This window comes from Mesoplodon mirus (genome assembly GCF_964341445.2).
Source record: "Mesoplodon mirus genome assembly, chromosome: 12".
NCBI classification, from domain to species: Eukaryota; Metazoa; Chordata; class Mammalia; order Artiodactyla; family Ziphiidae; genus Mesoplodon; species Mesoplodon mirus.
Window position 1 is genome coordinate 39,320,521 of NC_138988.1, and position 26,711 is coordinate 39,347,231.

Here is a 26,711-nt window from a genome sequence, read left to right on the forward strand (position 1 = left end):
TAGTGAATGTTAAGATCAGGAACATCGCAGGGATGACCACTCTCATCATTTCACTTAACATTATGAAAGCCCTACCCAGGGCAATAAGGAAAGGAAAAAAAAAAAAAAAAAAAGACACAAAAAAGACATAAAAGATTAAAAAAAGAAGCAGCAAATCTGTCTCTATTCCTAAATAAAATGACTATTTACACAGAAAATCCTAAAAGAATCTACAAAACTAGTAGAACTAATAAATTTAGTAAGATAAAAAAATAGAATGCCAATATATAAAAATCAAAAGTATTTCTATATAGCAAACAAATGAAAACTAAAATTTATTTATAAATATACTTTATTTAACCCAATATATCTAAAATATTATTTCAACATGTTAATCCATAGAAACCAATGAACTATATTTTACATCTTTTTTCCATCTAAATCTTCAAAGTCCATTGTATTCAGAATTATAGTACATACCAATCCAAACTAGCCATATATCCAATGCCCAATGGCTACATGTGGTCACAGCTACCATACTGGACAACATAGCTATAGACTGAACACAGCAATCAAAATTAATCAAAATCAGGGCTTCCCTGGTGACGCAGTGGTTGAGAGTCCGCCTACCGATGCAGGGGACATGGGTTCATGCCCCAGTCCGGTAAGATCCCACATGCCACGGAGTGGCTAGGCCCGTGAGCCATGGCCACTGAGCCTGCGCGTCTGGAGCCTGTGCTCCGCAACGGGAGAGGCCACAACAGTGAGAGGCCTGCGTACCGAAAAAAAAAAAATTAATCAAAATCAGGGACTTCCCTGGTGGCACAGTGGTTAAGAATCTGCCTAAATGCAGGGACACGGGTTCGAGCCCTGGTCCAGGAAGATCCCACATGCCACAGAGCAACTAAGCCCATGTGCCACAACTACTGAGCCTGTGCTCTAGAGCCCGTGAGCCACAACTACTGAAGCCCATGCACTCTAGGGCCTATGCTTCGCAACAAGAGAAGCCACCGCAATAAGAACCACGTGCACCACAACGAAGAGTAGCCCCCACTCACCACAACTAGAGAAGGCCCACTGCAGCAAAGAAGACCCAACACAGCCAAAAATAAATAAATAAATTTATTTTAAAAAATTAATCAAAATCAAAGCAGGGGGTTTAACCACTGGACAGCCAGGTAGTCCCCAAAGCAATCTTGAAAGAGCAAAGTTGGAGGACTTATACCATCTGACTTCAAGACTTACTATAAAGCTACAATAATCAAGACAGTGGGGTACTGGCTTAAGGACAGACATATAGATCAATGGAACAGAATAAAGTCCAGAAGTAAACTCATACACTTATGGTTAATTTCCACAATGTAATTCATTGGAGGATAGGATAGTCTTCAACAAACGATTCCGGAATAACTGAACATCATTATACAAAACACAGAACGTAGATGTTTAGTTCATGTCACACAAAAATTAACTCAAAATAGTTCACAGATTTAAATGAAACTGAAAACTATAAAACTTCTAGAAGAAAACACAGAAGAAAATCTTTGCAACCTTAGTTTTAGGCAAAGATTTCTTAGATATGATACTGAAAGCACAATCCTTAAAAGAAAAATCTGAGAAACTGGACTTCATGAAAATTAAACGTTTACTCTTCAAAGGATGTTATTAAGAAAATGGAAGAGACGGGCCACAAAATGGGAGAAAAAATAATTGCAAATCATGTACCTGATAAAGAACTTATTTCAGAACATATAAAGAACTCATACAACTCAATAATAAGACAAACACCCCAATTTTTCAAGAATAGGCAAAAGATTTGAACAGACACTTTACAAAAGAAAGTATGAATAGCAGATACACACAAGAAGAGATCCTCAATATTATTAGTCATTAGGGAAATGAAATGCAAATTAAAACTACAAGATACTACTTCACACTCACTAGAATGATTATAATCCAGAAGACTGACGATACTAAGTGCTAGCAAGCATGTGGAGAACCTGGAACACTTATATAATGCTGGTGGGAATGTAAAATAGTAGAGTCATCTCAGAAAATAGTTTGGCATTTTCTTAAAATGTTAAACATACATTTACCATATGACCTAGCAATCCCACTGCTAGATATCTATCCAAGAGAAATGAGAACATGTCCACATAAAACCCTGGATATAAACAATCACAGCATCATATTTCGTAATAGCCAAAAACTGGAATCAACCCATATGTTCATCAACTGATGAATGAATGGATAAACAAAATGTGGTATATATCTATGCAATGGAAAATCATCATTGGGCAATAAAAGGAAAGCATTACTGACATGTGATACAACATGGATGAACCTTGAAAACATTACGCTAAGTGAAAGAAGCCAGGCACAAAAGACTACATATTGTATGATTCAGTTTATATTAAATTTCTAGAAAAGGCAAAACTATGCAGACAGTAAGATGATCAGTAGTTTGGTGGGACTGGGAGTGGGGACCAACTACAAATGGATACAAGGGAACTTTCTGGGTGATGAAAATGTTCTATAACTTGGATTGTGGTGATGGCTGTATATTTGTTTACATTTACTAAAACTCTTCTAATGGTACACTTTAAAATGGATGAATTTAATGGAATGTCAGTAATACTTCAATAAAGCTGTTTAAAAATAAAATTGATACAGATATATAATAAATGCAGCAAAAAGTTAGCAACTATATAATCTAGATGGCATGTAAATGGATGCCCACTATACAATTCTTTAAACTTCTTTGTATATTTTAAATTTTTCATGAAGTTGGAGGGAAAGTTTGCCAAATTTAATTCAATGGTAATCATCTGCATAAACAAATGTCACAATAAACGGAGGGTTGACCCTTATACTACTTTATCAAATAGTTCATTTTGATCTTCTACTTACTCTTCGAAATGAAAAACTTCCCTTCAGAAAAATTTCCCTTCAGAGTTTTTAACATAGTTCTGACCAAAGGTTAACCAATTAGGCAATGTGAATTTTAGCATAAATAGGTCTGTAATGCCAATAACTTCACAACACTATGGCTCCCTCTAAACCTTCCACACCCAGCCTTCTTAGTGTTCCATTGGATGCTCTTCTCCCGGTCTGTCAGCTCAAACTGTTGCTGTTCCACAGGGCACAGCTCTCAGGCCTGCCTTCCTCTCACTCCTTGGCCTGTCTCTGAGCAACTGCATTTGTGCCTATGCCTTGGTCATTGTGAACATAAGCCCCAAAGATAAGAACGTCTCTCTCATTTTCCCCAGGGAGCTGGGGAAGGGAGTGTGACTGATCAAAGTGGGGAAGGGAGGGCAAGTAGTGGTATAAAGTTCATCAAAGACTGAAGGGTGCCCTCACGTCCCTGGGTGGTGTAGAGAAGGTTTTCACAGAGTCAAAGATGGGGTCAGAACAGAGGCCAAGTGTAGCCCATCTTCCCTGCCTTTTTTCCCTCATTCCCTGTGCCCTCAAACCTGACCCACAATGGGTCAGAAGACTCTGAGGAGCTTTCTCTCCAGCTTGAAAGGACTGTGGGGTCACCTCTCTTGTCATCCACCCTGGACACTGCTCTGTATTGCCAATTCTATTTGGCTTTGTTTTGCCATTACATTTACAATCTCAACACCCTTAGATGGTTTTCTGATCTTTATTTCAGGAAGCACTTGGCTACATGCATGTCAAAAAGGACTTTGCTGCTGGACATCACTATTTCCCAAAGGTTGCAGGCAAACTTCTTCTGTCATCCTCCATAATGTTTGGAGAGACACTTAAGAAGGTATTTCCCAGATAGAGGCCCTCAAAACATGTTCAGCAGTTACCACCTGTTCACAGATACCTAAAGGACTAGACAGCTGCTGGGGAGTTAAGTTCTCCTTTCTGTTTTTTAACAAAGAATATATAAAGCGTGCACACAATTCTATTCTGGCTTCATAAGCAGGGCTTTGGAGGGTGGGTGGGTAGGAGTTAGACCTGAGGGGGAAAATCCAGGATATGAGCCAATGATGCTAAGATTTTCTCACAGAGATGTAATGAAGTATACACGAATATTTTAACTGCTGTTATCAGCAAGCAGTTCCTGACATGGTTAACAGCACACAAGTCTACAACCTCAGCATTTCATTAGATATTCTGTCTGGAGGCACTTTTATTCCATGATCTAAGGGCTTGAGAGACTAGAGAAATGAAATAGTGTAAACATCACCCTGTCAACTTGGAATGGAGACTACCTTGATAAGATAAAACTTCTGGGTCTATGTGGCCTCTGACCCACTCATTACAAGGAGACAGATGCAGGATTACAGGAGCTTAGATAAGGCAACTCCAGCAGCAATCTGGTTATTGGGTTATATTTTAGCATTCTTTTAGCATTCCTATGACTTGCTGCCCCACTCTATGTTTCAATTTCATTGTATGTATTTTCCCTGTTAGGTCCCTGAGCAGAAAGCTGACTGTGGTGAAATTATTTTTCAAATCACAGGACCCCAAGTCCACCTGAAGTCTGTTAGTAAATGAGAGCCACACATTTCTTTTCTGGTTTCCACCAAACCCTTCCCCAATAAAAATTCAAGTAAGTCTTTATCAGAATTTTATAACTTAATCATTGGAACAAACATTTTTGATCCCCTGACCACAAAGAACTTAAAATACCAGAGGGAGATAAATCCTGCTACTGAAGGGAACGATAAGTACATACAATATTCTGGACTCTTTCAATACATCGCCAACATCTATCTTTGGGAAAAATGTCTTCAGAATTTCAGGAAATTTAACAGTCATTACTTGACATCCCAGAGAACCTGGACAGTATATTTATTATTCAAAATAATGCACAGGACATGCTAATTTTATGTAAGGATTAAAGCACATACTGAATAGCCTCCATTCCTGACAACAGTTCCCCAAGGAAACCCCTGAGCATGGTCAGTTGCTTCTTCATCTTTTTAGTCTCCTATAGCTGGTTCAAGCTGTCCAGCCCTTGGGGACAAGTTAATAACACAGCTTGCAGATAGATTTTTTTCCCCCAGAAAAAAGAAATTCAGCAGCCCACCAAAACTGTCACCAGCCCTTCCCACACTTACCAGTGCCATAGGGAGGATGCAGCTGATGGCAGTGAGCATCAACGGCCTGAAAAAATACAGGTGGTAGTTTCAATTTTTATTTAGAATTCTTACTTGCCAACTGCCTGAAATCTTTTAAGGCTACATGAATGGGTCTCCATGCCTCAGCCTGTTGTTAAGCCACTTCATGGTCCAATCACATTTGTTAACAAACACTAGTGGTCATTCACTAAAAGGCAGAGATGAAGGAAAAGAGTGAATTGTTGGCTAGCTTCTGGGCCTGGGGTAGAAAGGGACATGATACAGGAAAACTAGCCTAAGGAGATCAAGATGGATGGATTTTGGTCTTGGAGGGTAGAGGGTGAGGCAAGAAAGTACTGAAGGAATAAGAGAAAGAAGTAAGGTTAAAGCACAGAGACAAAGGAGTAGGTGAACACCAGCCTAGAATGGGGCAAAATCAGCAGTGGTGGTGGTCGTAGTAGGGTCCCAGAGTGCCTCTGACCTTAGCCAAGACCCACCCCTAAAGTCTAATTTAAGTGGTGGGCCTTCACTTCTCCCATACTTCACACCTTCATACTCTCAGCCTCTAAAAGGTCAGCTCTCAGGCACCTGATTGTAACTTTGCTTCCTTTTCTTTCTCTCCATGGAGGGAGGGCTGACTTGTAATTGAGGCACCCATGTATTACAAGTGTTTTAAAAACTCTGATTAATAAACACAAATTTGAAGATTTCTCTCCAGTCTATCCTTAATTTAGTCCTGTTATGGTCTCTGATCATTAAAATCAATACCAAAAACACCTAAAGACCTTACTAAAGTTATTTATGAAAAATACAATAAAGCAAACATACGAAAGTCATCCATTTCTTGACCATGAGGGTAATTTTTTTATTATGAAAAATTCCAAGCATCTATATAAGTGAAGACTCTAATGAAACCCATGTACCCATCACCCAGCTCCAACATCAACTCATGGCCAGGTCCACTGTATCTGCACCCTACCTATCCCCTACCCTCTAGATTATTGTGAAGTAAACCCCAGCCAGCATATCTTTTAGGTTTGCATTTCAATGACAATCTTCTGGGAAATACTTAGTACAAAAGGCTGATTACAGCCCCTTCTAGAATTCTAACAGTTTTCTAGGGGGATGGCCATACATAGGCAGGATGATTGTAACTTCAGTGAACCAAGGTCATATCCAGTAACCACAACCAAAAGAAATGCAGACAGGAGCTGATAGCCAATGAACTACACATAGTAGGACTAAAAGCCAAGTCTCCTACCATATTCCCGCAGCTATAAGCCCATCTTGTCCATAAGTGATTTCAAACAATGCTGTCTTCTCCAGCTACTGCTACTGTGAGGAGACAAAGAAGAGGGAATACCAAATACCTCTAGGCAGTTCCAGCTAGGTCACCTCTCTTCTCCAGAGGACACCTCATAGGCTAGCATATCTTAGTGACAAAGCCACAAACACCAACAGCATGTTTCAGAGACAGAGCCACTGCCTGCTGTTGTTAGCTATGCTCAGAACATACATCACATTTTTATAACTTTTATGTTTATGTAAACCTCCATCAGAATAGAAGCTCCTCTCTGAGGGAAGAGGTTTTTAAGAACACTTTCCTTCTCTGTCATACCTAAGCACCTAGAACAATGCCTGTGCCAGTACTAGGTCCTATATGCTAACGCTACCCTCTGCCAGTCTCCTATGGTCTAATCTCAAGCCACTGCAAATCCACAGGCTCCTCCAGAGCCCAGGCAGGCACCAAAGCCTTCCAAGCCCTTAGGGGGTGCACAATCTAGCAGGAGAGGCCAGATACAGCTCCAGAAGGGTTTAAAAAAAAAAGAAAAAGAATGGCGGGCTGAGAAGCCTTCTGGGGGTGACAGGAATGGCAGAGATGCTGACAGGAGGTTTGAGGAAGCAAAAATCAAACATTAGGGAGAGGAGCAACAGGAAAGAAGAGTTCAGGCTGGAATCTGGAGAAACCACTTCAAGTTTTTCAAGAGAGCAAAATAAAATGGTGCTTTTAGTGGGTATATCAGAAAATATGAAATAGAAGTAGAAAAGGTTTTATTTGTTTATACCCCCTTTCTTTCTCACCATTCTAAAAAAGAAGGGGGCAGAAACTAAAGGCAAAGAGATCTTTAAGTTATTTTATGGTAGAGGTTGAACTATTCTTTCCCCATCTTTCCTAGCATCTATCTAAAAGTTAAGACAACAGAAGACACTCAGAAACACTTCTTTTATTGGGAATCAACAAATTCTTTACCTATCCCAATTACCACTGAACAAAAAATAAATCAAATGGTTCATAAAAAGCACTTTGATGAAAAGGAACAACACCTGCCCCTCTGTCCCGCCCCACCCCCATCCTCCCAGTCTTCCCATCCAGGAGAAATCTCTCCCAGTCATTCCTCTGGGTTCTTCTGGTTGTTACCAACATCACTAAGTGGGCCCATAATTCTCTACCAGACTTAGCTTACTTATACCACTCCCTACCCACTCCCATCCAAGCCCCAACTTTTTGATATTAAAATCACTATTTTCAGTTCCTCTATCTGTATGTAGCCTTTGTAATTTTAAGACATTGTTTACAGGACCAGAATTACATTTTCTACTCTGAGCTTCCAATGTCATGATCCTTGGCCCACTCGAAGAAGAATGTTCGTACATCACGCACAAATACATTATCATTATTAGTCACTGCCAATCACTCATACTTGTGCCATACGGAGGGTTTGCTTTATATTTATTTGGCTTGTGATTTTTTTGTGTGTAGTTTTTCTGCTTTGCATGGGAATTCTAATTCCCTTGCCCCTTGTGAAGAGACCTATGGTTTCTTCACCACATCCCAACCATCTTCCGGTTTCTTCATTCTATCTATTGCTGGAATCCACCTCACTCCTATTCCTGAAGAAATTTTTCTTGGATTGCACCAAGTTTCTGTTCCAATCTGGGCTGACCATTTTCCAGGCCTGTTACACAGCTGAACATGAGACTTTTCACTGGACTACTAGGTTAGTTCAATCATTTCTTTTCTTTTTTAAAATTAATTAATTAATTATTTTTTGGCTGCTTTGGGCTTTCGTTGCTGCACGCAGGCTTTCTCTAGTTGAAGCAGGCAGGGGCTACTCTTCTTTGCGGCCCACAGGCTTCTCATTGTGGTGGCTTCTCTTTGTTGTGGAGCACAGGCTCTAGGAGCACGGGCTTCAGTAGTTGTGGCTCGTGGGCTCTAGAGCGCAGGCTCAGTAGTTGTGGCACACGGGCTTAGTAGCTCTGCGGCATGTGGGATCTTCCCAGACCAGGGCTTGAACCTGTGTCCCCTGCACTGGCAGGTGGATTCTTAACTACTGCACCACCAGATAAGTCCTCAATCATTTCTTGAATTTTATTTTTCTCTTTTTTGATTTTCATCTTGAAGTAACTACTTCAGAAAAGGTACAAGGGATGTAAATTTTGGGAGTCCTTACACATCTGAAAACGAGTTTATTTTTCAAGGAAAGAATTCTAGATTCAAAACTATTTTCCCTCAGGACTTTGAAGGCCATTGCTCCATTGTCTTCTGGTTGTCACTGCTGCTGCTGAGACACCTGATTCCCATTTCTTTTAGAAGACCTGATATATCTTTATGGAAACTTTTATTAGAGTTTTCTGTCTATCCTTGTTTTTCTGAAATTTCACAGGGACAGCTCTGGCAATGGGTCTTTCTTTATTCTTCTGGGCAATTAATAGACCCTTTCAATATGAAGACTCGCCTCTCTTTGGCTCCTGGAAATTTCCTTCTTATACTTTTTAATATTTTCTTTCCTTCAATTTTTTGTTCTCACTTCCCACAAATCCTAGTAAATGCTGGATCTCTGGATTGAACCTTCATGTCTGTTTTTTCACATACATTTTTTGCCTGCATGTTGGCTTTACATTGAGAGATTTTCTTGATTTTATCTTCTGATCTATCTACAGAATATTTTTTAACTTGACAAACCCATAATTCACCTCCACAAGTTCTTTTTGCTTTGATTTTCTTCCTGATGGCATCTCTGACTGTTTTATAGATGTCACATCTTCTTGAGTATCTTGGCAAATACTAAATAGTGCACTTTTAAAAACAAGCAAAATTACCTGCTGGTCTGTTTCAGCTAAGGTCAATTTTTCTGTTTCTCTTTCATTTTGCATCTTTCCTGAAATGTCTGGTAATTCTTGGTTAGCCATTCACATTAAAAAATGAAGAGTCACCCAAAAAGGGGGATGAAGTACTGATACATGCTACAGCTTGGATGAACCTCAAAAACATTATGCTAAGAGAAAGCAACACAAAAGGTCACATATTGCATGATTCCATTTATATAGCATATATAGGTAAATCCAGAGACACAGAAAGCAGGTTAGCAGCTGCCAGAGATGGGGGGAATGGAAAGTAACTGCTTAATGGGTACCAAGTTTCCTTTTGGGGTGATGAAAATGTTTTGGAACTAGATGGAGAAGATGGTTGCACAACACTGTAAGTGTACTAAATGCCACTGAATTGTATACTTTTAAAATGGTGAATTTTATGTGAATGTTACAATTTTCAAAAAGGGGGCCTTAGGAAATGAATCCTAGCTCTGTGTATATGAACAGACCTGCCAAATGACAGGCTTTTCTTTAGGGTGACTGATCAAGGGCAGCAATTATTCAAGACTCAAAGGCTCCCAAAATGACAAATGAAGAGAACCAAATCTTACATTCTCTAAATGCCCTATTTCTCCCCAGATTATCCAGATTATTTTGCCGAGAGACCAAGTGAGAGCAGGGCTGACTGTTCTACATAGAGACCTTTAATTAATCCCCCATCTGCAGCACACTTATCTTTCCCAGTCTTTGTCAGTCAAATCAGAGCCCACAACCTCTTCAAAGACATGTTGGACAAACTGGCTCCCATGTTCAATGATGTCCCACATGCTCCCCCCACATGTTCTCTTTGTTAATCTGTGTTTATAACATATATATGCCTTTACTTTCATCTTCATGGTTATTTAAAAATGGAGGAGCACCTCCATATTTACCTCATGCTCTTTAATAATCTCTCTTCCTGCCCTCCCCCCAGCTCTCCAGGCAACCATTAATTCACTTTCCTTTACGATAGATAAGTTTGCATTTTCTAGCATTGTATATGATTAAAATAATAAATTGTTTATTTTTTCCCAAGTTTCTTCATGCAGCATATTTTGAGATTTATCAATGATGTTTATATGAGCAGCCCACTCTTTTTATATTGATGACAGTACGCTGTTCTATGGGTATGCCACTATTTGTTCATTCATCTGTTTGTGGATATTTGGGTTGTTTCCAGTTTTTGGCTATTGTAAATGAACTGTTACAGACATTTGAATACTAAACAAGCAAAAACAAATGGAAAAGGGACAAACATATGTGAGGGCAGCCAATCATCTTGAAGCAAAGACTTCAGGTGTTCTACTAGTGTCACAAAATAAAAACCCTTTAAAACATTCACATTGTATTTATGATTGCAGATACTATTAATCAGTTTTATAGCTACTCATTATCAACATGGACATAAGAACCCACTTTTATTTTGGTAAGGAAATATGAAGTAATGTTTAGACATCAAAAATATTACAGGAAACCTACCCAATTTGTGAGTATAGGTGGGCAGTTTACATCCTACTCTCATTCTAGTTAAAAAAAACAGTACACTCTGAACGTTGGACATATCTTTTCAGCAGCCAAAGAAAGGATGCACTCCTCTTTCCTCATTTTGATAACCTGAATCATTTCATAATTTTTTGTACTTTTTTGTACTTCCACATGAATATAATGTAAAATACCTCACCTCACCTCTGAAGATTCTGTTTTATTACATCTGCACGAAGTTCAGTCTTCTGTATGAGAACTGCCAAAACTAATTCTGACATGCACACCAAGCTGGGAACCACACGTCCACTAGGTATATATTATCTGAACTCAAAAATCAGCTGGCTTCATGGAAGCCCTTCAACAAGCATGTCTTCTATTTACAAACATGAGCATACAGAGTAGAGCCTTGGGGCTAGATTCTCAACTTTTCCAATTATTGGCCTGGGCTCAGACAGTCAGATCAACAAGCAACACTTACTGAGAACAAAACATAACCTGGCATTTTTTGCTAGGTGCTGTTATACAAAGAAAAAACATGGACCTCTATCTCAAAGAGTTCAATCCCTGGCTTACAAACAACTAATTTTCCAAATAGCATAAGTACATACCAAGAAACATGCACAGGGACTTCCCTGGTGGCGCAGTGGTTGAGAATCCACCTGCCAATGCAGGGGACATGGGTTCGAGCCCTGGTCCAGGAAAATCCCACATGCCATGGAGCAACTAAGCCCGTGCGACACAAGTACTGAGCCTGAGCTCTAGAGCCCGCATGCCACAACTTCTGAGCCCATGTGTCACAACTACTGAAACCTGCGCGCCTAGAGCCTGTGCTCCACAACGAGAAGCCATTGCAATGAGAAGCCCGCACACCACAATGAAGAGTAGCCCCTGCTCACGCAACTAGAGAAAGCCCACGCGCAGCAACAAAGACTCAATGACGAAGACCCAATGCAGGCAAAAATAAATAAATAAACTTAAAAAAGAAGGAAACATGTACCACAAAGTTGTATAGAGGCAAGAGTGTCTGACTGTGGAGATCAGAGAGGGCTTCATGGGAGAAGGGAGTCAAGGGTAAATCCTCAGTTTCCAGCTTGGTAGATGGTGGTATCACCAATTAAGATAGAGAATCCAGAAAGCCACGTTTGATGGCATTGGAATATTTCTTGTAAAACGTGGCAAGGCTATATACAGACTGGAAAATGATGGTGAGAGCATTGAAGAAACCAGTAAAAGTCTAAAACAACGGAAAAAGGAAATGAGTGGGTAGAGCATGTACTGGCCAGGAAAGAAACTGCTCGTCACAGAGAGCAACATTCTCAGATAGAGACCACTCTTTGTTCATGATTATAAGAACAGCTCTGTTCTCCTGTTAAAATCTCCAAACAAACCTCTCACTCTTCCTGCCTGTACTTTCCTCTATTTATAATTGATAACTTGTGGTTATCACAGTAAAACCATTTCATGTTTATAAAGGCTCGTGATAGTTTAAAGAGAATACAACGTAAGCTTCAAATTCTGACAATTCATGACAGTTTAATTAATCAAGCTACAGCCAGACACATTTCAGGACGAGCAAGATGAGAAGCTTCCTGTTATCTCAGTCTGTACCTTTCTCAAATCTTTCCTACAACTCTTTTTTTTTTTTTTTTTTTTTTTTGCGGTACACAGGCCTCTCACTGCTGTGGCCTCTCCCGCCGCGGAGCACAGGCTCCGGACGTGCAGGCTCAGCGGCCATGGCCCACGGGCCCAGCCGCTCCGCGGCATGTGGGATCCTCCCGGACCGGGGCATGAACCCATGTCCCCTGCATTGGCAGGCGGACTCTCAACCACTGCACCACCAGGGAAGTCCCCTACAACTCTTTCGAGCAGAGAACTCTAATCCTTTAAATTTTTCCTAGAGCAGCAGGGGAGTGATATTGGGACAGAGTAAAAGTTAAAGTAAGGAGGTGCTTGGGAATTCCCTGGCGGTCCAGTGGTTAAGCCTCCACACTTCCACTGCAGGAGGCAAGGGTTCGATCCCTGGTTGGGGAACTAAGATTCCTGCATGCCATGTGGCATGGGAAGAAAAAAAAAGGTAAGGAGGTGCCTTAGTAACAAGGATCCCAAAATCAACTAAGCTAAGCACTTCATTAAGGAGTGTTGTCAATGCAGGCACAAGACCAACCGCTGCAGTTCATCAGAAATGTAGGAACAAGACAGGCTACATTCCCCTATAATCTTTTCCTAGTCCCAATTCAAAATTCAATTTGTGTTATTTTTACTTTTCTTATCAGTAGGCCCCAGGAGAAGGACACTAGAAGCTTTGGATGAAGGCAAAAGAGTCCAAGGTACATGATCCAACTACCACACGCACGCTCAGAAGCATCAGTCAGTAATACGTCACCCAGAACCTTCCACAATGTGGCTCCTACCCTATGACTCAAAATGCACAATCCTGAGAATGTTTTAAGGAACCACAGCAAACATGTGAAAGCAATATTCTCCTCATTCAACTCTTGCCCTGCTTCTACCATGACCATGTTTGAACACTCATGTGCCAGGCACTTTATATGCATCATCTCACTTAATGCTGTGAAGAAGGTATTAATTATCATTATTTTATAGATGAGGAAATTGAAGCTTAGAGATGTTGAGAAACTTGCCCATGGTCATGTTATATTAAATGGCAGAAAAAGAACTGGAACCTAGTTATCTGACACTAGCCCAGGCTCAACAACACAAAGGCCACATCCATGAAAATACTCACAGCAATATAACCAGTCCCCATAACTGTAACACATAAGTACTCACCTAAATGCCCAATGTGGAAAGCTTGAGCAAATTATGGTTCAAGAAAAAGATGGTATGTTATCCCTAAAATAACTAATGAGGATGAAGTATAAACAAGAGGAAATGTTTGAAGTTTACACAAAAAAATAGAATATATAAATATATGTACACAATGATTACTAGAATGTACTGTTGCCCAGATCAAGGATTCTTGTCTATTTTGTTCACAGCTATTTTCCCAGTGCCTGGAACATAGTAGGTGCTCAATAAATATTGGTTGAATGAATGAATGAATTGCAGCACAGTAACATTATCTATGAATAGGGACAAGACCTAAGGATAATAAGCAAGGAAGAAAACTTTTATTTTACATTAATGGAATTATGAATGATATTCTTCAACTGTAGTAACATCTCAACAATAAACATTTAAATATAAATAAGTTCAGGTTTAGGACAACTGTGGAATTAGAATCACCCCTTGATTACAAATGGTTTACACGGTTCCTAAAGTAGTGTGAAAGTACAAGAAAAGACCAGAATGAAAGCTGGCCTTGAATCTGATGAAGAGCTTCTTTTCTGGAAGGCAGTGAGCATGTTGTGTGTGATGCCAGGTACACAGTGAGGACACAAAGTCAATGATAACAATAACCTTTCTAAGCTGGCAAGACAGGGACAACTCTAGCACTAGCTATACTTAGGCAATTCTCAATGTCACTCTGGACATTTCTCATCTCCCTTTAAAAAATAAATTTATATACCAGTAAAACACAAATCAGACTTCCAGACTAAAGCATGGTGGATTACGTCAACACATCCACTAACAACGAACTATCTGAAACACAGGAATTTAATCTAGATTCTGAGATACAGGCATGCAAAGAAACCTGACATCAGATCATAAAAATAGAAATCAGATGGCTGTTCAGCACACAAACATTCAGTGTTACTAGGCTCAGCTTAAAGATACTTTTCCATGAGTAGTAACAAGAAAACAACCATTACTTGGTTAATTAATGAATGTATAAATAAAAGTAAATGTTCTTAAAATTCAGCTATACCAGAATACAAGAAAGTTGATTTAATAAATAAAGTTAGTCTTTTCCAGATATTATACAAAAACTTAGTGCCACTTGAGAGAAAGGATAAATATAAGGTATTTGTTGTTAAGAATATTAACTGCTTATGTTACAAATGACAAATGCATAGAAACCAGGTTGTTTTGAACAAGGGACTATAAAGACTTCTGCACTTAAAGTCAGAAATCCTGAAAACTCATGATTCATCCACAAAAGGGAAAAATGATCCACAGAAAAAGAACTCTGAGAGATTTTCCAGCCACATTTTGCTGAATAGCAAGCACTAGATCTTAAAACAAATTCAAGCAAGAGGGTGGCAGAATAGAGTGTTCTAGGGAACATTTTCCCAGCTCTACTACAGTTAATACAGCAATTCGTAAAGCAAGAACTGTAGTAAAAACACTCATTAATAACCAGTTTACTTCTCTAACCCTATTTGAGGAAAACCAGGCTTGAGAAAATGAGCAGCACAGTTCAGCAATGAAGTTTAAAAAATCAAATTCTTCCCTCCAACAGTAAAGACACCTTAGGCTGCATTCATGATCCTCTACGTTTTATTCCTTTTTACCTATACATCTTAGTCTCCCACTCCAGCCCAGAAGGTAACTTCCCCATCCCCATGCTTAACCGACCCGTGGACTTTGGTTACTTGCACTGCTGTTGCACCCTATCTTGAAGTTTATCCTATCAGCAGAAAGCTCAGATAGCTCACAGTAGCTCCATGGACTAGATCTAGCCCAAAATGTACTATTTCTTCTCCTTTCTGAAGCATGAGCGGGACTCTGAGCAGCAACACTCTGCCTCTCCCGCCCACAGCCCTGACATGCTGCTGAGAGAAGGCGCACACAACGTGGGAGACACTTCCAGCCCATCACCAATGAGACCCAGCCTGGGCTCTCTCTGGGGCTCAACCATGCCTAATCTCCTTCTTAGGCAGCCTGACAGCAAATGCCTCATGCAATTCAGGGAACAGTACCAACAGGATTCACTGAATGACAAAATTATTCTAAGTTAACTATAGCACATTTTGCAATAAAAATGCCTGTTATTACTAGAAAAGGCCTCCCCTCATCTATAGCAGCAATAATAATCTTTGTGTAAGTTTCATATAAAAATACAGCATGTAGGGTTTCCCTGGTGGCACAGTGGTTAAGAAACCACCTGCCAATGCAGGGGATATGGGTTTGAGCCCTGGTCCAGGAAGATCCCACATGCTGTGGAGCAACTAAGCCCATGCACCACAACTACTGAGCCTGCGCTCTAGAGCCTGCGAGCCACAACTACTGAGCCCACACGCCTCAACTACTGAAGCCCACACACCTAGAGCCCGTGCTCCACAACAATAGAAGCCACCACAATGAGAATCCCGCACACCGCACCGAAGAGTAGCCCCCACTCACCGCAACTAGAGAAAGCCTGTGCGCAGCAACGAAGACTCAACACAGCCAAAAATAAATAAAATTAAATTTAAAAAAAATTTCTAAGGTAACTTTGTTTTCTTTAAAGACTGAAATATCACTAAAATATTCGTCAGAGATTTCCCCCCTCTTAAAACACAATCCACCTCACTTGGCAATCATTTCATCTTTCATGACTATTCCATTTGTATAGGATGATAGCTCATTCTCTAAACAATGCTTCTGTTTTGCCGTTATTTGAACATCAGCAGTCCCCCCCGCCACCACCCCATAGCAGATAAGCATTTTCTCTGTTGTCTATCCTCAGTCCAGGATCTGATTTTCTGGGCACTTTCCTTTCTCAATTAATGATCTTACTCAAGGACTGGTCCCAGAATACATACAGGAAGACCCTCTGACACCAAGGGCCCTCACTAAACCAAAAGCCCAGTGTCCCAGGCAACTGGCAATTTTCTACTTAAAAGACTTCAAATCCCAAAAGGTAACAGAAGGCTTAATTTTGTTAGGCTACAGCTCACCCATAGGCAACTGCCAGAACACAACAAAATGAGTAACACAGATCAGTGGAAAACTGATGCCACTCCTCAAACTTAGCTTTTGTTCATGGACACAGCTGCTCATAAGGCTCTAATTTTAAACTACGTACATATCACATTTCCTACTAGTTGAATAACACCTAAATCATATGAAAGAATTAAATATCTCAATAAGTCACAGAGTTGTGCAAACAGCACCATGACCAATGAGGGAAATCAGTACTGACCTGGGTGATGACTACTGAGCTCCATTCTCAGAGACACATGCAACAGGGGAGTGACAGTAGCCAAAGCACCTGGGAACACCATTCTGTACACTCAGCACTTAAATTATTTCCTCCTGTCTCAAAAAAATTTTAAATACAGAAATAAAACCAATGCTAGTTTTTAGTCAGCCTGAGAGAGGAAGACTGTGTGTGATTCCTTCTCCCTTACTCTTAACCAAGCTATTTCTGCCTGTCGTCTTTGGTCAAATTCCTGAACCACTTAAAACAGCAGTGAGCCCCTTTATGTGCAGCCAAGCCACCAAATAAGCCAGAACCTTTGCTGCCCAGCCCCAGAAAGGAAATGGTGTTAACATGCTCCTCAGTGAGGGAGGGAAAAAAAATCCATCTTCTACTTCTACCATCATCTAAAATTTCATGGATTATTTTCCTCTTTGCTTCATTTTCTCTTTAACCAATTCCTGGGGTTTCAACTTTCTTCCATTTCTCTTTGTTCCTTCATCTCTGTTCCAAGTTCTTTTTGTTCTACTCTTCATGATCTTGAGGGACAGAATAATGCCCTTTTACGACAGTAGAGAATGTACAGCAGGGACTAGGGAATCTAGCTCACACCAATAACATCAGCTACATCATCAAAATTTGACAAAATCCACAAGTATCTCAAAATTATTCAATACCTATTATGGATGAAACACTGTGATAGAGATGATGGGAGCGAGAAGGTAAAATGTAGTTTCTGCCCTCCAGGAAGTAACAATCTAGTTGGAGAGAACATGCAAAAACATGTGAAAAGGTAAAACAACATGAAGCAGTCAGAAGACTGCACTATACGATGTAATAAACATGGGCTGACACCATTGTAAAGCACTTATACTCCAATAAAGATGTTAAAAAAAAAAATGGGCTGTAACATTTGGACACTGGGACCAAAAGAAACAACCACTGTGTTCTAGACGGTCTTGAGGAGGCTCACTCAGGGAAATCACAAGGTAGACTCTGAAGGAGTCCTGAGGGTACTAAAAGGTGAGGAGATGAAGGGAAGGTTTTCCAGGGGGCCGACAATATGACAGCCTAATAAAAAGGAAGGACGTAAAATGGTAAATTTTATGGATTTTACTACAATTTAAAAAGGAGGAAAGGGCCTGTGCCCCTCAGCTGTGCCCCGCTCTAGCAGGTCAGGAAGTCAGCGCAAGGGGCTGGACAAACTGAGAATTCCTACGCATAGATGGGAACATCCTGATGAACTTAGTCAATTGATACCGTCCAGAACCACACACCTGACAATTTTTTTTGTAATTTTAAATACCAAGACTATGTATAATATGGTTAAAGTAAAAGAAACTAGTTGACCAGATAGGGAGAGGTATGAATAATGAGGAAGGAAATGCCCTTGGAAAGCAGAGGTCCCAGCAGCTTTGTTATCGTTATGGTGGAGAAATCCCAAACCCAGAGGTTCCAATGGGTCTCCATTCTTCAGAGTTTTATGCTGAGCACAAGAGAGGAAATGTGCACACTTCTAGGAGTGAGTCACACAAAAAGCTTTAGCTTTCAGCTTCTAGCTAGTTGCTAATAAAGCCCTGAGTGTCCAAATCCAAGGTATTAGTTAGCCTTTGCCGATCACCTGGAAAAAAAAATTGCCTGAACTAGTAGATAAAGCAACTTTTATAGTGATGACCCATGGCACACCTTAGTTATTTCCATTAAATACCAACATGAAAATTATTTGGTTGAAATCATTCCAATGTGCTCTTGATCTTCAATTTTAGCAAACAATGAAATCCATGTAACAGTTCCTGAAAGGAAGGTCAGGGAAAACAGTAAAGTAGGAGAAATTTCCCCACTTTCACATAATGGCCAATATTAGAGGAGAAACATGCTGGGAAATTGTCTAAGTGACTATAATAATATTCACATTCACAGTACATGGTGTTCTACGTGGCTATGCTACGTACTAGTGTAATATTACGTAGTACAAAAGGTACATAGTGAGGACAGTAACTGGCCTGAGGTGCAAGATATTGAAAAGTAAGCTAGTTTAAGTGTTAAAAATAAGGTGCTTGCTAGAATAACCAATTTTGTTAATTACTTAAAATTTCAATTTAACACCCCCCAAAAATCAATGAAATATAAGCTATGAGAACTTGGTTTATTCTTAGTTATTGCTAAAATCTCTTTCAACATCAGACATTAGTCATCAGTATATGAAACAAATGAGCTCATTAGCCCAGAAGCACTGATTATTCACAGCAAACCAGGAGATCTAGGTACCTCTCTTAAGACATTTATCAGTCACCCACACACTGTTGTGTTGAAGATGGTGATTCTGATGCTTATCCTATCTTACCTCATGAAGTTTCATAAGACTTTCTGAAACAAGTGTTAATCTATGCAGTTCTGCTTTCTATGTACTTCTGGTCTATTTTTCCTGAATCCACCCCACCCTTCCTTTCTAATTCCTAGTAGTCTGGGAAGCTGAGGACCGTAGATATGCACATATTAGCAAACAAAGTAAATGCATCAAATGTGTCCAGATGATGCAACATACACTTATATTTGGTTTCAAGCTACAGGCCATTCGATCAGTCTGGAGGAGACGTTAGCAGCAGCTCATATTTAATTGCAGGAATTACACTTGGGAATTGACAACACTGCTCACCTTTAAGACAGAGGCTAAGCTGGTCATGTGCTCATTGAGGGCACCCTCGGACTCCTTGTAGGTCAAGCAGGTGAACTGGTACTCCTCAGGATCAAAGGCATCGGCCCCCTGCTGCTCCACATCGCTTGCTACGCCCACATAATAGTCCTCTATGTCCCCAGGGTCCTCATCCTCTTCCTCTTCCTCACAATTCGGGTCATAGTCCTCTTCATTGCTGTCAGACCCCTGGCTATTCATGTCCACAGACATCTTAACATCCAGACGAGTTGCAGATCAGGAAAGCAGTTTTTTCCCCTCCCCACAAACTTTACCACTTTCTCAAATGCATTAGTGTTTTTGTCTTCTAAGGGAAGAAAACAAAAAAATAAGTGTTACTTACTTTCACCATGAGAAGCTGTAACAGAAACCATTCAAGAACCAAAATGGCATAGCCCTGGTCCTACCCCCACTATGGCTTATTCCAACTCTCCCCTCATACAAGAAACCTCACCACCATCTCTATGCCCAGGACTCTCAAAGGGAAACCCTTTCCTGGAGGGGCAGAAGCAGTTAACAATGTAACTTCACATGAAGGGTCTGGCATGAAAGAGTAAGGCTATCTGCTCTATGTCAAGGAGTTAAATTCCCATAGATTTGTCCTTCCTGCCAGGGTCCTTAAGAGAGGAGCACATTCCCACAGCTGGCTGCCCACAGAAGGAGCATCCTAAAGGCTAAACAACCAAAGTTTAAAATCTCTTAGCTAATTATGCTCCACTGAGTGGTGACACAGACAGTACATAAATAGGGACACAGTTCTTTCCCTAATATCTAGGGAAAAAGAAAAAATAGTAAAGTATAGTAAAGAAAAAATAAAAACCACATAGCTCTTCAACATCCTCCTCTAGTCTGCAAAGTTAACTGATTTTTCCATTTTAAAGGGTTCTACTAGTCCTTTAAAAGAGGAACTTAAGAGGTAAAGAAACTGACACAATAGTGAAGGAAAACTATAGATATTCTGCCTTAGCAGGATCAAGGCTAGAATCTACTTAGGGTAAAGAAACAAGAGATCAAATGTAACCAGCTACTGAAAAATCCTCACAGATCAAAATATTACTCAATTACATATAAATGAAAAGAGAATACTAGTTGAGAAAGCAAAACAGTCACAAGTCTTAACGTCTTCTCAGAGAGGACTTTGGCAAATACCCATTAACTTCTCTGCACAAGAACTATTTCAAGTGATCATTTCCAAGGAACAGTATCAAATAGTGATTTAAATCTAAAAATAATAGGACCTTAAAATGCAAGAGCATTTGGATTGAACAGTATGTAAATAATTTACATAACCAAATCTGGATTAAATACTAAGGTAAATTTAAAACCTATTTGAAGTAGATAATCTCTCCCAAAAAAAAATTAAAACAAAGATTAAAAATCAATGTGTGCTGAATATGTAACCAGTCTAAGGGATTATAGAGCCACATTTTAATGATATTATAAAAATATCAGTGAATCTACCTCTGATATGTTACCTATAAATGCTCAAATTAAAAAATAAGTCACATTAATGAGAGGGCAGTAACGTAATACTTGCAGTTTGACTTTTAACAAAATTGTTTTGTATGCTAGAACCACCTCATCACAACTGAACTTAACTATGGTATTTTTCCTTTAGGAGAAAAAATTAATCTTTAAATTAAATTAAAAATACCTGTAATTCTTGAAGATCTTTCAGGAAGATGTTACCCAAATAGTCTATATAATTTCCATCTAAAATGAAAAGAGATAGTTCTATTTATATATTTTAAAATTGGTACCCTGAGTTTGCAAATTTATTTTTTAAAAAGACATTTAAAACGACAAGCAGCAAGGGACCAGAAATTATTTTCTTATAAGTCCCACAGAAATCTATATGTCATAATTATATACTGACAAGAGTTACATGGCCTTCTAAAAAAAGAAAGTACTGAAAGTAAACAGCACAACTTCCCGGGTTGCACAGTGGTTAAAAATCCACCTGCCAATGCAGGGGACACGGGTTCAATCCCTGGTCCAGTAAGATCCCATACGCCACAGAGCAACTAAGCCCGAGCACCATAACTACTGAGCCTGCACCCTAAAGCCCACATGCCACAGCTACTGAGCCTGCATGCCACAACTGCTGAGGCTCACGTGCCTAGAGCCCGTGCTCCACAACAAGAGAAGCCACTGTAATGAGAAGCCCGTGCGCCGCAATGAAGAGTAGCCCCTGCTCACCGCAACTAGAGAAAAGCCTGCGGGCAGCAATGAAGACCCAACGCAGCCATAAATAAATAAATAGACTTAAATAAATAGACTTAAACAAATAGACTTAAATAAATAAATAAATACACAGCTAACAATAATTCAACCTGGGGTACTTGTGAGAGAAATGGATACCCAGTTCCCTCCCTCAGTTTGAAAGCCCACCACACCTCAATTTTTTTTTTTAATTTTTATTGGAGTACAGTTGATTTACAATGTTGGGCACACCTCACTCTTATTGTTAAGATTTCCTAAGTTAACTACCACAATTTCAATCTTAAATGTTACATAGAGGTTGACAAAGCAAATCATAACTGACTTAAACTGGACTTTTGCCATGAAGTCATCTCCGCTAACACTTATAGAATACTGCCAATATTTCAGATCTCACTTTATTCATGAAAAAAATATTTTCAAATAAAAAAGTCCCCAAAAGAAAAGAAAACAAAAAACAAAAAACAAAAAAAAAAAAAAAGAGAGAGAGAAAACAGAGGGAATTCCCTGGCGGTCCAGTGGTTTGGGCTCAATAAAGAAAAAAAAAATGTCTCCAGTAGAATACCCACTAGGCAATATTAACACCCATTTCCCACCTCTCTTCTGACGTGCTCAAGGGCTACCTGACTTTCTCAGAACTACAGATCCCACTATCCAAGACTAAATAAGTACTATTTGCTTACTTAATTAGAAATTTTATGTCCACTTCTTTATACTTTTGAATTTCTTGGAAAACCAGAGCTTATAACTTTCAAAGAAATACTTCAAACACAAACAGGCAAATTTAAACTAAATGAAAATCAAAGTCCAAACAATGATTGTGGAAGATGATTTCCAAAATAGAAGACGAATAATTGATTTTTTTATTGTTTTCTTTTATCTGCATTTTTATGTACGATACTGCTTATTAGGCAAATCTGCATAAAGAGCATTATAAATATTGCTCCCATCTACAAAATATCACTACCAATAATAGCTTTCATTTAATGAGAGCCAACTTCAGGCCAGACTCATTCTCATTAAATGTTTATAACCCTACAAAGTGGCTATCATCCCCTTCTTACAAATGAGGAAACTAAGAGTTCAAAAAGATTAAGCAACTTGCCCAGGACCACACTGCTGCCAACCAGTAGAGTCCAGCGTAATACTTTCACCAGATCCAGGGCCTATGAGGACTCATAACGCCCCATCAACCCCCTAGAGAGCCTAATACTATCTACAAAGCTACCTCCAGAATCACAATAAAAAAAGCACCGTTTTGGGCTTCCCTGGCGGCGCAGTGGTTGAGAGTCCGCCTGCCGATGCAGGGGACACGGGTTCGTGCCCCGGTCCGGGAAGATCCCACATGCCGCGGAGCGGCTGGGCCCGTGAGCCATGGCCGCTGAGCCTGCGCGTCCGGAGCCTGTGCTCCGCAACGGGAGAGGCCACAACAGTGAGAGGCCCGCGTACCGCAAAAAGAAAAAAAAAGCACCGTTTTCACTTTCTCTAGATTTTTCTCCAGGATTTGGGCTTACAGGTTGCCCATAGCCTTCTCACCAACCAAATATTCAAGAAACAGGGGAAAACTTCAGGCTGCCTTCCAAAAAGGAGAATGTCATTTCATACTTACTGGGTGTTCTAGGTCCAAATTTAAATAAAACCTTAATTTTAAATCTTTTCCAAGTTAAATATCCCTATTCTATTTGAAAGAGTGCTGACATTGCTTAAAGGGGCCAGTATGTTATTACTATATTAACAGAACTGATGATAACGCTTTGATTTCCTTTGGATATTAAATATTATCCTTACATCCCAAACAGAAAAGGAGTAACAGAAATTACTCCTCCCCCTTCCCCCAAAGTCACGTGTTCAGAAGACCTGCCACCCACCCTGGGCTAAAGAATTCAAATGGAAGACTTCTCAGTTTAAAGATGACAAGAACAAAACACAGACTTTTTTGTGGGTTTGACAACGTTTACTCCAGACGTAATATTTAGCACTGTAGGGTCAGTTACTAAGTCTACAAGTCCGAAGAAAATTACTTGATACAAAAATATGAACTCTGTCTAATACGGTAGCCACTAACCACATGTCGTTATTTAAATTTAACTTAACTTAAAAATTAAATAAAATTTAACATTTGCTTTTTCAGTTGCACGAACCGTAAGTCAAATGCTCAATGTCCACGTGTGGATAGTGGCTACTCTACTTACAGCAAAGATACAGAATATGACCATTGTGGCAGAAAGTTCTATGGGACAGGGTCAGTACTGAGGTGAAGTCATCCCAGAACACGGTTGCCTCTGCCGCCGCTAGCACAGCAGCGTCGGGCGAGGCGTCGACGCAGCTCCTGGGCCGCCTGTCCCGTCCGAGGCGCCGGGATATCCGCGAGGACACGGAGCCCACGCGCTGCGGGACCCTTCACCAACGGGCGTTAACTAACCGCGCGGGCGGCACTGCTAAAGCTCCCAACGATGACTCGAGTGGGGAGCCCCGAAGGCAGCGCGTCTGCCGGCGCACCCGGCGGGGAGGGCCCAGATGCGCCGGCGCCAGTCGATCAGAGGCGCTGGCCTCCGACCTCACTGCGAGCTGAGCAGACGACGGGAGGAGGAATAACGGAGAGACGCCAGGCGCCGGTTCGCCCTGGCCTCAGCCTTCAGCCGCCCCTCGGCGGGTGGCGGAGTGCGCTGAAACAGTGTAAGAGCTGCCAAGGGCGCCGGGACCTCGCGGGCAGCGACGAAGGCGGAGCCCCGGCCGGGCTAGGGAGGCGCGCGGAGAGCCCACCCCCTCCCCCGGCCCGCCGGGGTAAACAAGGCCTAGACTCGCACCGCGCACTTACCGGGAGCCGTGGCCCCGCGGCCGATGAGCCCGGGCGGGCCAGACCGGGTCGGGCCGGGCCAGAAGAACCGGGTCCAGGAGCGGCGGCGGCGGAGGCGGCAAGCCAACGCCGGTCAAGGCCCGCGCTGCTTCCTCCGGCGAAGCCGTCTCAGCAGCTCCGGAAGTGCTCAGAGCAGTTCCGTCACTTCCGGCCCGGGGTCGACCCGCGGTCGCCGGGGTCGCGGCAGGCGCTGGGCAGTAACGCCTCTCAGCGGACACTTCACTACAGCCCAGCGCTGCGACCCAGAGTGGGCCCAGAGCACAGCCGGTGCCGACGGCTGCGAGAGGCAGCAGAGGAGAGGATTCGACTTATTGGAGAGTGGTCACGGCATCTCTTCCGGCTTTTGCTTACCAGCGCCGCCCGCCGGGATACTTTAAACCAGGGTTCTTCTGTCGGACTCCTCACTTCTCTGTTTGTAATCGGTGTCTGGCACCGAAAAGACATCCAGACGTTCGTGGAGTGGATAAAGGACTGTTGTTTCCCGGCCGCTAACTAATCGAAGAAGAGCTAGGTCTTCGGGTCAGCGCGCAGGGCCGGGAATTTCTGCGTACGTTCTGAGGCCGTCGCCTGGTGGCCGCCGATTCACAGGACCACGCCAGGATTCCGCTGCTCTCTCCGCGGCCTAGTTCGCTGCCTAATTCTTTGGCTTCTCATTCACCCAAGATTGAATCTTAACTGCCTTGTTGCACAGTTTCTTCAAACAGTATAGGAAGTGCCATTATGACTTTCAGTACCTTCTAGGGCTTTTGTCAAGTATTATGGATAGATAGAGCCGTGAAGTCCCACTCAAGTTGCTGCTGCACAACGTGGAAACGCCTGTGTGAAGCCAGTGACGTTAGGGAGCCTCCTCGCTGTGCAAGTCCGTAGATAACCCAAACCACTTCCACCCATACATGAGTCATGTATACACTGATATTCAAGATATTCAAGATACCGATGTGTAATGGGCTCTCTTTTTTTTAGTTCTTGCTTCTTGCATGTATTTGTGTATTTCTTATACCTGATTTTCAGCTTCCTGTTTAATTCAGAGCCTGTACCCAAGTCAGGTGCATTCAAATACTAGAAAGCCCCATATTAATTTGGAGTGAAAATTAATAGTAATGAGTAACATATTGTAGGGTTGTGAATTTTATGCATTAACAATGTAAAAGCTTATCTATAATCCAATGTACTTACTTGTTATGACAAAACATATAATCCCTTTACATCATGACACTAGCAAAGGACCCAAAATATATCTTCTGCTAATGAAATCTCTTTAATTGGAAGCCTTCACTTTGGGTCAATGGTAATAAATCCTCTCCAGTGAATAAAAGGGAACAATCTGTTTTTCTGTATAATTATTGCTTTGCAAAATAGAGAATGAGGTCATTCACATATCAAGTACACAGGTGTATGTACAATATATTGGAATCCAGTGTACAATCCTTATTTGTTCTCCTGTCTTGCCCCTCTTAAAGCTGAGTTTCTTAAGGGCACAGATCCAACCTTGTTTTCAATATTACTCTATTAAATAGACGTTTATTGGGCTGACGCTAATACCATTATTTTTAACTAGTGACAATTTCTCCCCAGGAAATAAAGATTTAAAAATTTGGCCAAAACATTTAAAAATACAGATAAAATTATGTGCACATATATGTGCTTTAGAATGGTGATTCTATAGGAAAAAGTTTGCAGCATCCCATATGTCCAAAAGTAAAGGTTTGTTAAATTATGGTAAAATATACAATAAAGAAAACCATTAACAATTAGGCTGTACTGAGGCATCTATTAACAAGGAAAGGTATCTGTGATATGAATAGGATATGAAATGATGTGTGTAGTATTCTGTTTTCAAAATAAATTTGCACATAAGATATATAAATATAAAATATAATGTCTCTCTTGGTTTCTGTGGCACGGGAATCTGGACAGGCTACAGTGGGAATGATTTGTTTTAGCCCCTTGATGTCTGGGGCCTCAGCTAGAAGACTAAAATTTCCTAGCCAATATCATACAATTTTTCTTTTGTATAAATCTTAGATTCAAAATGACGTGTTTTCACTTTTGAAAATTCACTGGAGAGTGTTGAATTTCTAAGAATAACTTAAGGGTAGTACTGATATCCTCAATATTGAGTCTTTGCATCCAAGGAATATAGTATTTCTTTACAGTTATTTTGTTTTTCTTTTATGTATTTGAATTGTTATAGTTTTATTCACATGGATCTTTGGTTTAGTCTTGCATACATTGTGGGTTTTG

The 26,711-nt window shown here is 40.7% G+C and overlaps 1 protein-coding gene across 1 annotated transcript in view; it reads right to left on the minus strand.

Moving 5' to 3' along the window:
* The window catches only part of ARIH2 (ariadne RBR E3 ubiquitin protein ligase 2), a 51,423-nt gene extending 25,151 nt beyond the window's left edge, over positions 1-26,272 (minus strand). Inside the window, 5 exon segments of the mRNA XM_082639249.1 lie at positions 5,058-5,069; positions 5,071-5,103; positions 19,355-19,697; positions 21,045-21,103; positions 24,429-26,272. Of these exon segments, the coding sequence (XP_082495375.1) occupies positions 5,058-5,069; positions 5,071-5,103; positions 19,355-19,603 (294 nt within the window). The 5' untranslated portion in view covers positions 19,604-19,697; positions 21,045-21,103; positions 24,429-26,272.
* Between the last annotated feature and the right edge of the window lie 439 nt (positions 26,273-26,711).